We start from the raw sequence: 17,296 nt of genomic DNA, 5'->3' as shown, positions 1-17,296 counted from the left end.
GAAGGCATAATGCAATGTTTCTTGAATTTTACTGCTCAGACTAACGGGCATAATGAGTTGGTAACAATATTAGAGGTACATATATAGACTATATTAGTTAAAAAGGGATAATTTAGGAGCCCCTGGGTGGCTCAGTCAGTTAAAGATCTATCTTTGGCTCAGGTCATGTTCCTAGAGTCCTGTGTATGAGCCCTGCATTGGGCTTCCTACTCAGTGGGGAGCCTGCTTCTCCCTCTCCTCTCTGCTTGAGCTCTCTATTGTTATCTTTGTCTCTCTTTCAAATAAACAAATAAAATCTTTTTTAAAAAAGGATAATTTATACACTAACAAAGACAAAAATATACATTTAAGAAAACTAAATTAAATACCATAAAATCTATGATGAAATCAAAACATTCTAAAGAGCATTTAAATTTTTTGTTTTATTATTTTGCAAAGATTTATTTATTTGAGAGAGAGATAGAGATGAAAGAGACAGAGTATTCAAGGAGGAAGAGAAGAGAGAATGGGACAGGAGAATCTTAAGCCAACTCCCAGCTGAGCATGGAGTCCAACACAGGCCTCAATCCCAGGACCTTGAGATCATGACCTGAGCTGAAACCAAGAATCAGACACTCAACCAACTGAGCCACCAAGGTGCTGCAAGAAAACTGAAAACATTTTAAAGGATGAAAAAGAAATTTTTTTCTGAAGGAAGCTGAAACAAGTCATTTTGAATTACAATGGATTTATGAGGAAATACACAATTGTGGATATCACAAAACTTCAAAAGTAATGTACTAAGACAAAAAAACAAGAATAAAGAAAGCTCTATTTATTATATTGTATTGCTATTTTCTCAAATTATTATTTTTTTATTGATTTTATAATACTTTTAAAAGAACATGGTTGTTTTCCAAACAAAAGCAACATTTTATGATAAATCTGAAAACAAATAACTGTTATGAATTTGGGTGTGATTATTTCTGACCAAGATACAATATTTAAATTATTGGAGATTAGGTAAATTTTACTTTACAAGGACTAGTATTTTGATACCATAAAAGTTGAATATTCTCATTTCTGTTAGTGTGAGTATAATGAAAGGAAATAAAGCATAATAGCATAGTTTTATACAATTTGAGAATTGATCACTGAACCTGAATGGCTAATGAGTAATTCCATAGAATCCTGACATCTTAATTGTGTCTGTAATTGGATCCATATGGGCTCTGAATATACCAACAGAGACAAAATTATATTAAATACCAGTCAGAAATAATTATTTCTTACCACTCTCACTACAGAAGGGCTAACATTACTTAAGAGACTATCAAGTATAAATGAACATGATGATACCTAGGACATATACTCAACATATCAAAAGTTACACATAATAATGTTAATTTGGAAGACTGAACACCGTTCTTGTAATATAATCATGTAGTTTATTTCCAACGCATTGACTACCATGATGTACTCAGTTAAAGTTTAACATATTTTAAAGACTAATTTACTTCAGAGAGAGAGAGAGTATGTGCACATGCACGCACACACAAGCTGAGGCGGGGCAGAGGGAGAGGACCTCAAGCAGACTCCATTCTGAGCGCTGAGCCCCCCACCTCAGCTCAATCTAAGGACCCTGAGATCATGACCTGAGCTGAGACCAAGAGTCTGACTCTTAACCGACTAAGCCACTGAGGGCCCCCTAACATATTTTAAACTGAGTAATCTATGCAATAAAAGTAATAACACTTCTTGAAGATAAATAGTTTTCAAATCTTATGTCTGGTTAATTAAATCACTAAGAAATTCTAGAAACGCATCTACTGGAATCGTGGATATATGTATGTTGAAGATAATGAATACAGACTCATTGTCGTTCAAGAAAAGATTTCAGTTAGGTACAGGTCTGGAAAGAATGCTTCATCTAAAACAATAGGGGCATCCATTGTATTACTATTTTGCATAGCTGTTCTTTTTCTGTTTTCTTTCTCAACTACTGTATAAATTAAGTTTCCAACAAGATCTTTCCCTTGTTCTTTTGCTTCTTTATAATAATCATAAGAATATTAAGTTCTGTCCATATCAGTTTGCCAAGTCTGATACATTGTGAATAGGGCCTTATGAAAGAGCTTTATCATTTGGTTATCACTTGGAGGGGAAAGTTTGGCTACCTAATGATAACAATGCTTTGTATAATTGTGTCGAACTTCTAAAAGCTAACAGATCTTTCTTTAAGTGTATGTCTGACAGTTATGACATCATGTCTCCATAATGGCATGAGTATGTCAATCACCTGAAGAGCAAAGAAAATGATGGCGACCCCTCTAAAGTGATGGCATGAAGCCAGAGTGTTAGTTTTATATTTTTAGGAATCATATTGTCAGGTAAATGAAATGGTGACTTCCAACATAGAAGACAAAAGAGAGGGAAAAGTCCTGCTGATGAAAAAATAAGGATAATAGAAGAAAAGAAAAGAAATCAATTCAATTACTTAACTTTGAAATAAAACAAGCCAGTATCAGTCTCAATAAAAAATGTGACAATTGTTACTCCCAACTGCAACAAATCAGTTAGCAGTGTAGAAAAATGGAAAGCCCATTAGAAGTTTTTGTTTTCAACCACAAGGGAGGCACATAAGTTATAAATGGATTGGTAAAACTGTTTAGCAATAGTTAAGAAATCATAATTGAAATTCACATGATTGACACTCTGAAACATTTTCTGAAAACAAACATGATCCTTCACAGACCTGATAGCGTCAGATGGTGCTATTAAGACCCATGGAGGGATCCCTGGGTGGTGCAGCGGTTTAGCGCCTGCCTTTGGCCCAGGGCGCGATCCTGGAGACCCGGGATCGAATCCCACGTCAGGCTCCCGGTGCATGGAGCCTGCTTCTCCCTCTGCCTATGTCTCTCTCTCTCTCTCTATCATAAATAAATAAAAATTTAAAAAAAAATTAAAAAAAAAAAAGACCCATGGAGAAAGACCACAGGTTAATTAAAACAAAGGATTATGGGTTTTCTAGGGAATGTAGTCATCACACATGATACTCAAAATACAAATTTAAAGTATCCCAAAGAAGGCACAAATTATTACCCAAATGATAACTTTGTAAGCTATATTAAAGAAAATGCTATTTATTTATTTATTTATTTATTTATTTATTTATTTATTTAAGATTTTATTTACTTATTCATGAGAACACACACACACAGAGAGAGAGAGAGAGAGAGAGAGAGAGAGAGAGAGAGGCAGAGACACAGGCAGAGGGAGAAGCAGGCTCCATGCAGAGAGCCTGACGTGGGATTCGATCCTGGGTCTCCAGGATCATGCCCTGGGCTGAAGGCAGCTCTAAACTGCTGAGCCACCTGGGCTGCCCAGAAAATGTTTAAACATAGGGATCCCTGGGTGGCGCAGCGGTTTGGCGCCTGCCTTTGGCCCAGGGCGCGATCCTGGAGACCCGGGATCGAATCCCACGTCGGGCTCCCGGTGCGTGGAGCCTGCTTCTCCCTCTGCCTATGTCTCTGCCTCTCTCTCTCTCTCTGTGACTATCATAAATAAATAAAAATAAAAAAAATAAAAAAAATAAAATGTTTAAACATTAAAAAAAGGAAAAAACCACTTCTCCTAGCCAAAAAAGCCTATTTCTGAAGTGAGAAAGTACTTTCAATTTATTTCATGGGTCATCCATAATGAAACATCTTCTGCATCCTGTTAATTAGCTAGCCAAAGTGAGATAAAAATATATTTTGAAATTTTCTGAAACTATTGTACCCAATCAGAGTGAAATAAAAATGTCTTTGTTTGGGATTATCACAGTAATAGATTATCATTAGAAATAAAATTGATTGTTTATATGGACCTCAGTATTGTACCAAGCTGAAGCATTCTCCCTTCAAACTTCCAATGTTAGGTCGCATTGTTGCTAGAACTAATAAGATAAAACATAAATGGAAATAATTCTTAAAGAGAAACAGTACCTGAGAACTATTCAAATATTTATGCTTGTGCAAAACTAACCAGTTGAAGTACTTGTTGAATATATACTATGTGTGTATCTTCTGGGCATTAAGAGTGCAGTGGCGAATAAGAAAGATAAAATATCTCTCTCATGGCACTTACTTCCTAGTGGGGGAGACAGATAAAAGCAAACAAAAATAAATAAGAAATAAATAATGTGAAGAATATAAAATAGGCTGGTATAAAGGGAACAACAGACCATCCACTTTGAACTAGATGGTCAGAGACAACCTCAAGACAGAATGTTCAAAGAGGTACACGGAAGTACAGTTCATTTAATAAAATAAATTGAAAATTTCCTCAATACCATCAATATTAAGAATACTAAATCAATTATGATATACCTATAAAATGAGGCTCATACAAAAAAGCATAACATACGTAGTAAAGTTTTAAAATTTCCACAATATATTATAGAATTAAAAACTGAAGATGCCAATGTTACATACTGTATCATAGTACCTATGTAAAAATAGTATTAATTTCTAAGGCTGCATACATATGTCAATGCATAACTGGATGCCTGAAATTATACATAACAAATTATAGCTAGAAGTGATCTTGGGGAGATGAGTGGCTGTAGATAATCAAGGTGGTGGTGATTAATGGGGACTTTTGCCTCAGTAGTTATGTTTTAAAATTTTATAAGTAAAAGATACTTGGGTATTAATTTTGTTATCAAAAATTAATTTAAAAAATTAAAGGCAATTGAGTATTGCCAGAAGGGAGTAGTGGGCAAGATGAGTGAAGGAGGTCAAAAGCTAGAAACTTCCAGTTATACAATAAACAAGTCATGGAGGTATAATTTAGAGCATGATAACGATGGTTAATAACACTGTTGCATATTTGAATGTCGTTAAGAGAGTAAATCATTGAAGTTCTCATCGCAAGAAAAAAAACGTAACTGTGTGGTGATGGATGTTAACTAGACTTATTGTGGTGATCATTTTCCAATATATACAAATATCAGATGAATGTGTTGTACACCTAAGACAAATATAGTGTTATATATCAATTATGCCTCAAAGAAAAAGGTAAGACAATCTGATGACATAAACTAAAATTTTTTTTTTTTTTATAAATTTTTTTTTTTATTTGTTTATGATAGTTACAGAGAGAGAGAGAGAGGCATAGACACAGGCAGAGGGAGAAGCAGGCTCCATGCACCGGGAGCCCGACGTGGGATTCGATCCCGGGTCTCCAGGATCGCGCCCTGGGCCAAAGGCAGGCGCCATACCGCTGCGCCACCCAGGGATCCCCATAAACTAAAATTTTAAGACAACTTCTAATTTCAACTCTATGACTTCAATCTTGAAAAAATCATTTAAGTCAACTCTTTTCCTTATAAAAAGTAGAAGCCGTATCTCTTCACTACTACCTATACTTAGAGCACTTATACTCAAAGTTGAAATGATTGCATTGGTAAAGCTATTATGTATACAGATAAGCATGATCAGATAAGCATGATCAAAATAAAACTGATGTGAGGAAAACAAAGTTGTTTTAACCTTCATTGTTTAAAACTCATCCAGAAAACAATCTAATGATAAAACACTCTGGTAAAAGGTGTGATGGGACAGAAGTTCTGTCAGTTTTGATTACTTTTCAGGTACATCAAGGAAACATGAACTACACTGATCTCTTCAGGTAATCTACTTTGAAAGGCAGCTAACCACACCGCTGACTGAATAGTTTTCTTTAAGGACAACTTAAAAGTTGAATTTTATAAAGGCAAGACATGGGGGTTTTGTTTATTTGTTTGTTTGTCATGGATGGGAATGATGTTTTAGCAGATGTTGGAAAAGAGTATGATTGATTCCCCAAATTAGTGCTGACCTCAAACACTGATATTTTTATGAACTTAAAACCTTAGATATTCTGTAAAAGGAAACCAAGAGTCACACAATAGGGGAATGCTGTTTCTTCTCATAGTATTCCTTTAACAGTTCCAAAGGTCCTTAGGAATAACTAAAACTGGGATCCCTGGGTGGCGCAGCGGTTTGGCGCCTGCCTTTGGCCCAGGGCGCGATCCGGGAGACCCGGGATCGAATCCCACGTCGGGCTCCCGGTGCATGGAGCCTGCTTCTCCCTTTGCCTGTGTCTCTGCCTCTCTCTCTCTCTGTGACTATCATAAATAAATAAAAATTAAAAAAAAGGAATAACTAAGACTTCCTCTGTTTGAAGCACATTCCACCATTAAAAATATAATAAAACTAAATACAAGTCGGTTATTATTCATGAAGATATTCAAGTAGCTATAATCAGGAATTTAAGATGGTATATTTTTCTTAAGTACAAAATATTTAATTAGATTTTTGTAGCATTGCATTCTTCCCTTGGCTATACAACATATTAAACAGGGGCTCAGAATATACTATTAGAGTCTTCTCTGGCTATTGGTAAAGAACAAAGCTTGCAGAAATTTTACTATTCTGGATTTCTGTATTATATTTAAAAAAGAAAAAAATAATGACATCAGTGAGGGCATCCAGCTCATGTTATCACGAGGGCAAGTTAGGATTCTCCTTATGGCACTAAAGTTCCTTGGAAAAAAGGATCCCTAGGATATCAGAATCTATAGCAAATAATATGCCCAATATCACTGATTCATCATACAAATAAATACTGTAATGTAAAATCTATCAGTACCCTAGAAAACCATACTGACAGTAGGTTTGTTCTTTACCTAGAATTCTAGTTATGTCCTTCGTTTAGACTCTCCAGTAACTACTGGTGAGAGGTAAGTGACTCAATAAAACCTCAGCTGTAGATCAGATTTAGGGTTAAGAACACTGGGGAATCACAGAATACCTAGAACTCAACAACGTGGTACTCTATCTGACAGCATCTACATGGCACTATTAGCCTTTGGGATGATTGATATTTATCTCCCCTCCACACAAAACAAGGTTGTATAATCTGGAAATAAATGTACATGAGTATTTAAAGTGTAAGAGTCTAGCACTTAATCAGGGTTTTTTTTGCTCTGTGAGATCTTTCTTAAAATCTCATAGTATTACCAATGAGAGTAAGGTAGTTTTGAGAAGATATATTGCAATTACTTATACAAAGGAATGCATTGAAGAATTATTAATCCTTATTTATTGCAATTGTTTTCTATTGTCTTCATGAATTCATAAAATATATGAATAAGAAAATTAAACGTTAGTTAATGTTTTTATGACAAAAGAATTTGGAAGGGCCATATGAATAGCGCATTACTCTGATAATAGATTCAAGGTCATGGAAGTAATGTATTGGCTAAATGACCATGGAGATTGCTATTTTATTCTGCAATGCTGAGCTGAATGACTAGGGCAAAATGTTGCAATAGAATTTGAGCTTCTATGATTTTAAAATATTAGAGCTTTTAAAAAATCCTGATGGAATTTGCATTGCAATGTGCCTTACATATTAGGTAATGCAATCCTATCTTGGGACATAATCTGATGGCATCATCACACACAAACACATTCATCATCCTGTTCTGAAGATTCAAAAAGGAGAATGTTTTCTAAGTGTAACTCACATCCCACTAACTTATCATATTCTTGTTGACTATCAGGCAGCTGAAATAACTTAATGTGCTTTGAATATTTAACCCAAAGTAATATAAGAAAACATCTGTCACTTACGTTTTTGAGTCATCCCATAACACACAATAGGGATTCAAAGTACCCTAAAAATAAGCAGAGAAAGAATAAATGTCTCTTGAATACATACAACAAAAATGGAAGGTTTATGCGAAATCCAAACAGAATGGCAGATTTCTTATCTTGCAGTGTGATACTATTTTTTTTGCATAAAAATTTCGTATGTCCTTTTTCATAGATTTGGTGATGCATTTTACGAAATTCTAGTCATAAAGACAATACATTTATTATAAACATCACAACCTATATTTAGGGTTTTTTTTTGAAAAGTGAAAGTGAACCTTTTTTATAGCACAAGGTCCAACATCTGATAATTTCTATTTCAGTTTTTAATCTATAAAACATTAATTGCTGGATTATTTCTTTTCAGAAGACCAAAATATCTACAAAATTTAAATCACAGAGAAACATTCTATATTATGCACAGGTACAAACATCACCACTGCCATCCTCATCAACCTTCAGTTGGTCACCTTCCTGGGGGCAAGAGATAGTTGCATTTCCAGAGTGTTGGCTTGAAATAGCTGCTTTTTTTTTTCTAAAAATGGATTTATTATGTATAGTTGTATTTTTTTTAAAAAAAGGAATATTTTATTCAATAATGACAATGAATGAAATTAAAATCGATGCACCTCACAGCATTCTCTGAGTTGGTTTTCCCTTAAAGTATGGAAAATATATATGTCATTGAAAGGGATTTTTTTAAAAAGATTTTATTTATTTATTAGAGAGAGAGAGACAGAGAGAGAGAGACAGGCAGAGGGAGAGGTAGGCTCCATGCAGGGAGCCCGACATGGGACTTGATCCTGGGTCTCCAGGATCACACCCTGGGCTGAAGGCATCGCTAAACCTCTAAGCCACCGGGGCTGCCCAAAAGGGATTTTAAGTACAAATTTGTACCTCATATGCAAGCTCCTCTGCCCCAATGTGCCCCCTCTCCCTAGCAAGTCATTCATGGTTGCCTTCTTGGGGTGTACTTCACAATTAGCATGAACTAATTAAACCAGATCCACTATTTCATAACCTTTTTGTATGTCTTCTTAATGATAATAATTATACCTACTAAGTGAAGATGGAGATGGAAGCATAAAATGGGATATTCTTTTGAATTTGGAAAGAAATGCAAAGTCTAATCATTTCATTCCTATAAGCTTAAAATGTAAAAATGGTAAAATCCCAATAGAGCTGTTGTTATTTCTTGAAGACCATCTTATTCTTCTGAAATCAACTAGAGAAAATGCAGATGTGACCACATCTACACCACAGCAAAGTGTTTTTGTTTTGTTTTGTTTTGTTTTTTTCAATTGTTCACAATGTTATAAGTTCTCTCATTCTCCACACCACTTATTTCCTGGAGCACACACTTCTAAAGTGTGTTTAGGGAAACCATCCATGTGTATCCTACCTGTGCAGAACAAAGTGGTCATATTGCACCTCCCCTTTAGGTGCCATATTCCTAATGATGCAAGCTATCAGATCTTCCTTAGCTTGATTACTTACACATTGAAGTGTCCTAGGAGACCACTTGCTGAATTTTGATTTTGACATACATTCACTATTGACTCAAAACTTTTTAAATCATTACAGGATTAAGAAACAAAGATAGTAAATATGTTCTCATCCTATCAAGTCACTAATAAAAATGATGAATAGGCCAAGGCAGATAAAAGTTATAATCCTGAAACAAGCTACTGGCTCTGTTCCATAAGTGGACATGCTCCCTCTGCGACCTCCAGCTCCCACCCTCAGTCTTGTCTTTAAGTAGATAATCACTGAGGTATATCTAGCAAAACAACTTCTTTAAAAGGCTAGGCAGGTTCTTTGTGCAGTGTTGTCTTTCTAAATGCTGTTTGCTGGGTCCATTCTAGAATTTCATCAGAAATAAACATTAAAAATAGTGATTTTAAAATTTGTGAAATCCAACCCAATTTTATTTTTAATTTTAATTTTAATTAGGACATTTGACTAATTCCAAAATTTTAACTGTATTACCAAAAATCCCTCAAAGACCACATATCCAAGGTATGTTACTTCTTGCCAAATGCTCATACCTATAAACTATGCTCTTAGAGCATAAAAGCTCTCCTTTCCCTGAAAAAGGTAAAAATCCTATAGAAGTTGATGAGGAACACACATGTGGAATATTTATATAACAATAAAGAGACATATTTTTATAAGTGTCACTAGTCATAATATACTGTTTAATGGAGAAATAAGGAGCATTATGGCTCATGTTAGATCAAGTTTCATGAATTAAGTAGGTCTTAATGTGGTTCTATAGGAGGGATAGATCTGCAGAGGGTCATAGAAGGGAATGGTGCTTCAACTTGTTTTCTTTTCCTTCTTTTTAAAATAGTTTTCTTCCTCTGTCCTATGAGATTCTATCTGGTTTTGTTGAAATTTTCATTTCAATCTGTGACTTTCTAAGAAAGCCTTAGTATAACTACAATGTTGTATCATAAAGCTATGCTATATTCTATCAGGGTACTTGTTCATAAGAGCTCAAAACACTTTATAGAAAATAAATTTTCTTTGAAATCTCACAATAAGGGTATGGGAATACAAATTTCATGAATATAGAAACTAGTTATGGGTGAAGAACTGGAGATAATAGTTTTCTGAATCCAGTTCACTTCTTTTAGTAATGAATGAGTTAAAGTTAAATCTCTTTATAAACCAATATAGGATTAATATTTCAAATTTAGAGTTCATAACAGGTTACAACAAAAAATAGCATTAAAAAAGAAATATAACATGACCTTAATTGTTTGGGTATCTCTTTCTTTTTTATTCCTTAAAGAAACTATATATAAAAGTATAAAGGTGAGGAATGCTTATTCTACTTTTAATCCATGCCATTGTTAACTTTAATTTTATCTTCTACCTTCTTCATCCCTCATCACTTGGATCTTATTCCATACTTCTCTTCTTGTCCTTGTGAAATTTTAAGAAGCATCCATGTGACAATTATTATAGGTTCCAAAATGCACCACTCAATCTTGTGTTTCACGCTACATTCTGGAAACTACAGGACAGACACATTCATGTGTGAGCATTCATGTCTAGTTACCAACATATATAGGTCTGTGAACTGAGGTCAACTATTTAAACATTTGAAGATTAGGAAAATAAACAGAATAAACAAATTAGAGGAATCTTAGTATCTAGACTAGTTGCTTAAGGAAAAAGCATGAGCAATGGGAAACATGAAGCAAATATCAATGATGAATGAACTCTAAACAAGAAAAAAAACCGGCTAAAAAACCTGCTGCAAAACCACTTGCAAAATATTTGTTATAATTTTTAGATACTTTTCTCAAATGCACTCTGCTACAAGACGTGTTATGAGGGAAAAAAAGACATGTTATGAGGAATTTACAGGAAATCAATAACAGGAAATGGTGAGCGCAACAGAGAGTAACAAACCATAATGACATGAGCAAGAGGAAAATAGGCAAGCTGTGCACTAGCCTATAGCAGCAGATTTAAGAAATGCATTAAACTAAGGAAACAAACAATTCTCAGCCAAATGGGACAAGTGTGCTTAAGAAAATTCATTTACAAAGCTGTCAATATCATTGACACTTAAAATATTAAAACAGCATCGACTTGAAAACTTTTGGAAGGGATACTCTATTCTTGAAAAACATGTAAAAACAAGCAAGCAAAAAACCAAACAAACAACAAGTCTATATCTCCCTATAGTAAATTACAATCACTTAGTAAACACCTATTACATTCCAGGTACCATTTGAATCACCAAGGATGCAGCATTGAACAATTGAACAAAACAAAACTCTTGCTTCATAGACTTAATTCTAGTGAAGAGGGCAGGGAGAGAGACATAAACACATAAATATATAATATGCTGGATGGTAATCTGTGCTATGAGAAGTAAATGACAATGACAGGAAAGACTGGGAAATGAATGAATTGCAATCTTATATACGGGGAAGCCTTCACCTGTAAGATGATATTTAAGCAGAGATCTGAAGGAAGTTCATCACAGAAAAAATAAGAGTAAAGTCACAATAAAAATGAATCAAGATCAAACTTCTCTAATTTTTCTTTGGTGATTTTCAGTTCTGAATGAATTCAATCCACATGCTATAACACTCTTGCTATCTTAAGGTTTTCCAAGTATTTTCTCTGGACCTACTCTAAAATCAACTGGGGTGCTTATTAAAAATGTAGAGTCCACAAATTTTGAGATTGGGGCTACAACTAGGAACATGCATTTTAATTATTACGGCCTCCACCCAACATAATTTCTAGCCACATCAAATTTGAAGAAGCACTGCTCAAGACACATGCAACACAAATTATATGGTTTATTTACCCTGTGTTTCTTCAAACTTTCACATGCTTAGTGTTCATGTGACACAGTAACTTCAAAATCTAGAAACGTCTTAACTTTCTTGTACCTTTCATAGTCCTCTTAAAACAATATATCCTCCTGTCTATAGAGGCAAAGCAAGCAAATAGACAAAGCATCTAAGGGCATGAAGAAGGACAGTGACTTCATCAGAACCGTATCAACATTTCCAATTTTCTGACTCAGATGTTCCAGGATGACTCTCTCTATCACATCTTCTAGTGCATTGTACACTGACTTCTTGAATGTAGATGGAAGAATGATTGTTCTATAGATACTTCACTGTCTCTCTTTAATTTTCAAAATTTTAGACACAAAGGCATTGCATTAAAAGTACCTGGGTTTTGCTAAGCATATGTTCTTTTTCTTTCCCCACCAAAGCTTAATTGTAGTTGTTATATAGCTGCACAAATAGATTTTGGTAATTCCTTGAGAACATTTCCAAAATGATTGACCTGACCCATAAGACTATTTTATATCTTGTGTGTAATTTTAATACTACTTAAGAAAAGACACATTTAAAAAAGTCTAAGGAATGCATGCTATGGGAGGTAAGATCTTGATGGATGTAAATTTTTCCATAGTCAAATCTATGAAAGGTCACTAAAAGCTGGTAAGTTTAAGTACTTCTTTTAACATATAAACAGCTTCATAGTCCCTGAAAGTGTAATATACCACCCAAGCATATGATGCAGTTGAAAAGGTGTATAAAACTCAACAACAGAAAATGGTCTGTTGAATGTTCTCCAAATCCTTTTTCAAGGTTATCATAAGTAGTGTGCCATATTTTCATATTTTTAAATGATATTTAAAAGAACTAAATCTCATTCTAACACTCTCTTTCTCCTCCTTCTCCTTCTTCTTGAAAGGGTAGCTGACATCCTGAAGTCTAAAGAGCATCATTAAAACTGTAATACTATGCTTTTACTTAATAGGAGAATGGAGATAAAGGGACTTTTGGATAGATTTGTGAGGGTTCTGCAGAAAGCATCACATTGAGAACCAGTCAATACGGAAAAGAATGAGCTGGCTTTAACTAAAGCAGACTAATCTAAAGACCACTGAAGTGAGAAATGCAGACTATTGTTTTACCAGGATGAGTTGCATCCATGTTGCATAGCTTTTCTTGAGGAGTTGGCAGCTACTTAATTGGAACATAAAGAAACAGCTTATATTTAATTCAGCTTCTGCTATGTGGTTACTTACTAGCCCTCATTAACCAGATGACATGATTTTTGTGTATGTGATAATAGCCTGCCGCTCTAATTTCTGAGATATATCACTAACCGGAATGTACATTATTTCCCAATGAATATTGCCTATTTGACATATGGGAAACAATAAAAAGTAGAACCACCATCAGGAATTGTTTGTATGTGTGTTCTTCAGAGAAAATCATTGCCTCCATGTAAGTGTCTTAGAGTGTCTTGGCCATATATGATTATATGATTACATCATTTCCAATGATATCTGCACAGGAGTCTGATGCACCTCCCAATAAGCACATGGGTTATTTCCTAGGGGCAGAAATTACTCCAAATATTTCCTGAGTTGGAGTGGCAAATAACTTTAATTAAAAAATAGTTAAATGACTAGATTTCATATAGATAAAACATACAGCTTAAGCCTTTTCCTTTTACAGCCAAGAGGATATTATAATGTATCTTACCAATACTTTTATGGGATTGTAAAAGAAGCAATACTGACAGTGTTGTTTTGCAGCCAAGAGGATATTACAATGTATTTTACCAATACTTTTATGGGATTGTAGAAGAGGCAAGACTGACAGTGTTGTTTTGCACTGTTCCAGTCTATCATCTGCCAGCAGAGAAGTTTTACTAAATCGCTTCAAAAGCACAACATATGTACAAATGCCAGAGTTGCCTCAGATGTTCAGCACCTGGCTGCACAAGACCCTTCCTGTGGCCACCTAGGTGGTGCTGTCCTGTAGCATTCTCTGATTTTCTCTCACATCCCACCACCACTTCACAATGCTATTCTCACTGTCTGGTATCTCTTTTAATCAGGTTCCTAAAGTGCTGGTATGATAATCAGCAGGACAAAATTTAATCTCTAGTTGCTAATTAATTCTTATTGAATAATGCATCATTTTTGTATTATATCTGATTCAAAATGGCACTATTAATGTTTACATATATATTATCTTCATAATCTAAAATTAATTTTGCAATGTTCCAATGCAGGGTTATTAGTTTTCCACTGCTGCTGTAACAAATTACCATAAATAGCAGCAAAGAACAACATAAATTTATTATCTCACAGTTTCTGTAGGTCAGAAGTCTTGTGAGCTCAGCTGGACCTCTGTTCAAGAGATTCACAAGGCTGAAATCAAAGTATCGGCAAGATCGCACTGCTTTATGTAGAATCTAAGGATCAATCCATATTCAGGCTCATTCAAGTTTCAGCAAAAAGCAGTTCCTTGCAGTTGCAGGACTGAGGACCACATTTCCTTCCTGGTTGGCAAGCATGGGTTGTTTTCAGCGTTTAGGGGCTGCCTATACTACACCCCTTGGCTTGAGGCCTTCTTCCTCCACTGTCAAAATTAGCAATAGTAGATGAATCTTCATTATGTTGTATTTTTGACTACAGCCATAGGGAAAACTTGTCCACTTTTAATGGTTCAGGTGATTAAAGTGGACCTACCCGGATAATACATGATATTTTCCCCCATCTCAATGTCCTTACCCTTAATCACATCTGCAAAGTCTGTTTTGACATATAATACAACAGGTTCTGGAGATTAGGTAATGGGCATTTTGCGGGGAGGAGTATGGGTTGTGTGCCATACAGAGGTTGACTAACTCAATAGCCCAGAAGCCAAATCTGGCCTGCCACCTATTTTTGTAGATAAAATTTCATTACAGAACCACACCCATTCGTATATTGTTTGGCTGCCTTCATGCTCCAACAGCAGAACTGAGTAGATGGGACAGAGGCCATTATGGCTCACAAGTCTAAAGTATTTGCTATCTGACTCCTAACTGAAAAAGTTTGCTGACCATTGCTCCAAAAATAGTGTGATTATTCTAAAATCTTTTTGAAAAATTTTAACTATGTATTACGAATAAAATAAACTGAATTTGAAATGTAAGTGGGAAGATTGTTTATTCAAACTGGGGAATTTAGGATATAACCAGAAAAACAAAACAAAGAAAAAACCAACTGTAGCTAGAGAATGTCTATCTCAATTTCAGCCAGTGGCACAGCCATCAATCTGCTTGTATAGTTAGCATTTCAAAACTCTTCCATAAAAATTACCAACAGCTTTAGGCAGGAAAAAAAAAAGTCAGAAATCTCTTTCAAATAGATAAAAGCTAGGGTAGAAAAGTAATTCAAAAAATTAAAGGGATACAAACATCCCCTTGTAGAGATTATAGATGCATAGACTGGTCTTCCTTAAGCTTTGCCAAGTGATTTTTAATTCCTTAGGTTGTTATCAGTCTTTGATATTCATCAAAATACCCACTGATGAGTGCTGAAATCTCTTTTCATTGTTTCTCATGCTTATCTAACAGTAACAAGCATATTCATTATAGTCTTCCATTGTGTCTTCAGCTATGATTTACAAAGGCCAAGGCTCACAATTAATTTTAGTTTATACACATAAAACAGACTCCTTCATTTGTTTGCTTGATCTTATTAGTATGTAAGCAAATATGGCAAAGAAAACAAAACCTTGTACAAGCTCAAATTTCCATGAGAATTTTTGTGACTATGACCAATTTGAGAACTACGAATAAACCCCACAGATTTTTCTAAATGTTGAAAGACAGCAGTATCATGCTACCTAGACCATTAGAGTCATTTCTTCGAGGAAGAAACAGAAAAGCAAGACTGCAGAGACTGCAGGCCAGCATAGTCCAATCTATCCTTCCAACAGAAATGGAACTACATAAAAATATTTTTAAATTTGGAAAAAGAATGCATTTTTAGGCTAACAAAGTTGATAGAGCATGAGATAACCAAAATTAATTTACTTTCTTAGTCTTCTAACTCATCTTTAAAGATGGAGATGTTATACACCTTGGAAAGTCATATCTGTCTCAGATCTATCAGATCTGTCAGATCCAAGGCATCCTAATGCTGGGGGTGTGTGTGCACGCATGTGTGCATATATGATCATTCTACTATACTTATTTAGGACTCAATAATTATCTTCAAAAAAATAATAACTTTCCTTATGCATTAATCTAACAATATTGATAAGCATTAATTGTCACACTGAAGAAACTGGAAGTAACAGGAAAAATAAAATTATTTTTCTGGGAATGCAAATTTGATATTTTTTTCAATGCAAACAATTGCTATGCCTGAATACTAAGGACTACAAATCCGGCACTATAGGTCATCACAATAAAGCCATAAGCCCCCCAGACCTGAACTAAGAATAACATTTTAGTCATTAATGATTTATGAGCTGGGTAAAACTGCAATTGGCTTTGCTAAATACAATTTGGAATTTCAAGATTCCATATTCTACTACCTATCCCTATCAGTTCCCAAGGGCCCTATTATCTTTAACATACTTTAAATGCTATTTGTTAAAAGTCTTTTTAAAAGAATACATTTCATTTAGGAAATGTTTACAGACTTTTCTCTAGAATTGCTATAACCATTAATTCCTATTCTTCATTTTTTTCTACATGGTATATGAAACAAATATAATTTGCAAGTCATTACTGTTTTCCGAGTTCAGGAAAGTGTGGCACATACTATTGATATAAGAAAATAGGTGAAAGTAGACTTGATATTAGAAATATATCGTATCTAATACAGTTCCATTGTGAAGGCAATAACAGTGGTTACAATAAAATTTCAGTTTGTTCTAATCAATTTCTATTTTCATGTTTAAGATGTATCTTTTTTCACATTTTAGCAAAGACCATTATATTCCAGTGTAGGCTTTTTATTATCTCTTGAATGGAAATAAACTAAAATCAGTATATACTGAATATTTTTATAAAACCGGTAATAAATACTAAGATACTCAACAAGTGAGTTATACATCCTTTCCCTCAGTGAGTAGTATCGTATTTTACAAACTCTAATTGGGATGGTAAGTATAAATACAACAAGCATTAGAAATTCAAAAAAGGAGAGCACGAAAGACTGTATGTATTGTATGGATGAAGTGTGAAAGGTATTTATAAAATAAAGGAGAGAAATGAAGGATCCAGCCACCCAACGAGGCCCCATTGTGTAATTATTAATTGGTGTGGCCTCTGATGGTAGCTGGGCACTG

The 17,296-nt window shown here is 34.6% G+C and overlaps 1 protein-coding gene across 1 annotated transcript in view; it reads right to left on the bottom strand.

Annotated features, from left to right (window-relative positions):
- ADGRB3 (adhesion G protein-coupled receptor B3) overlaps positions 1–17,296 on the bottom strand; it is a 705,508-nt gene that overhangs the window by 279,032 nt on the left and 409,180 nt on the right. Inside the window, exon 16 of the mRNA XM_055329612.1 lies at positions 7,641–7,684. Within this exon, the coding sequence (XP_055185587.1) occupies positions 7,641–7,684 (44 nt within the window). The remainder of the gene's footprint in view (positions 1–7,640; positions 7,685–17,296) is intronic.

Source organism: Nyctereutes procyonoides, unplaced genomic scaffold, assembly GCF_905146905.1.
Source record: "Nyctereutes procyonoides isolate TBG_1078 unplaced genomic scaffold, NYPRO_anot_genome, whole genome shotgun sequence".
In the NCBI taxonomy this organism is placed as follows: domain Eukaryota; kingdom Metazoa; phylum Chordata; class Mammalia; order Carnivora; family Canidae; genus Nyctereutes; species Nyctereutes procyonoides.
The sequence above is the reverse complement of the archived record's forward strand: the minus strand, read 5'-3'. Positions and strand labels throughout refer to the sequence as shown.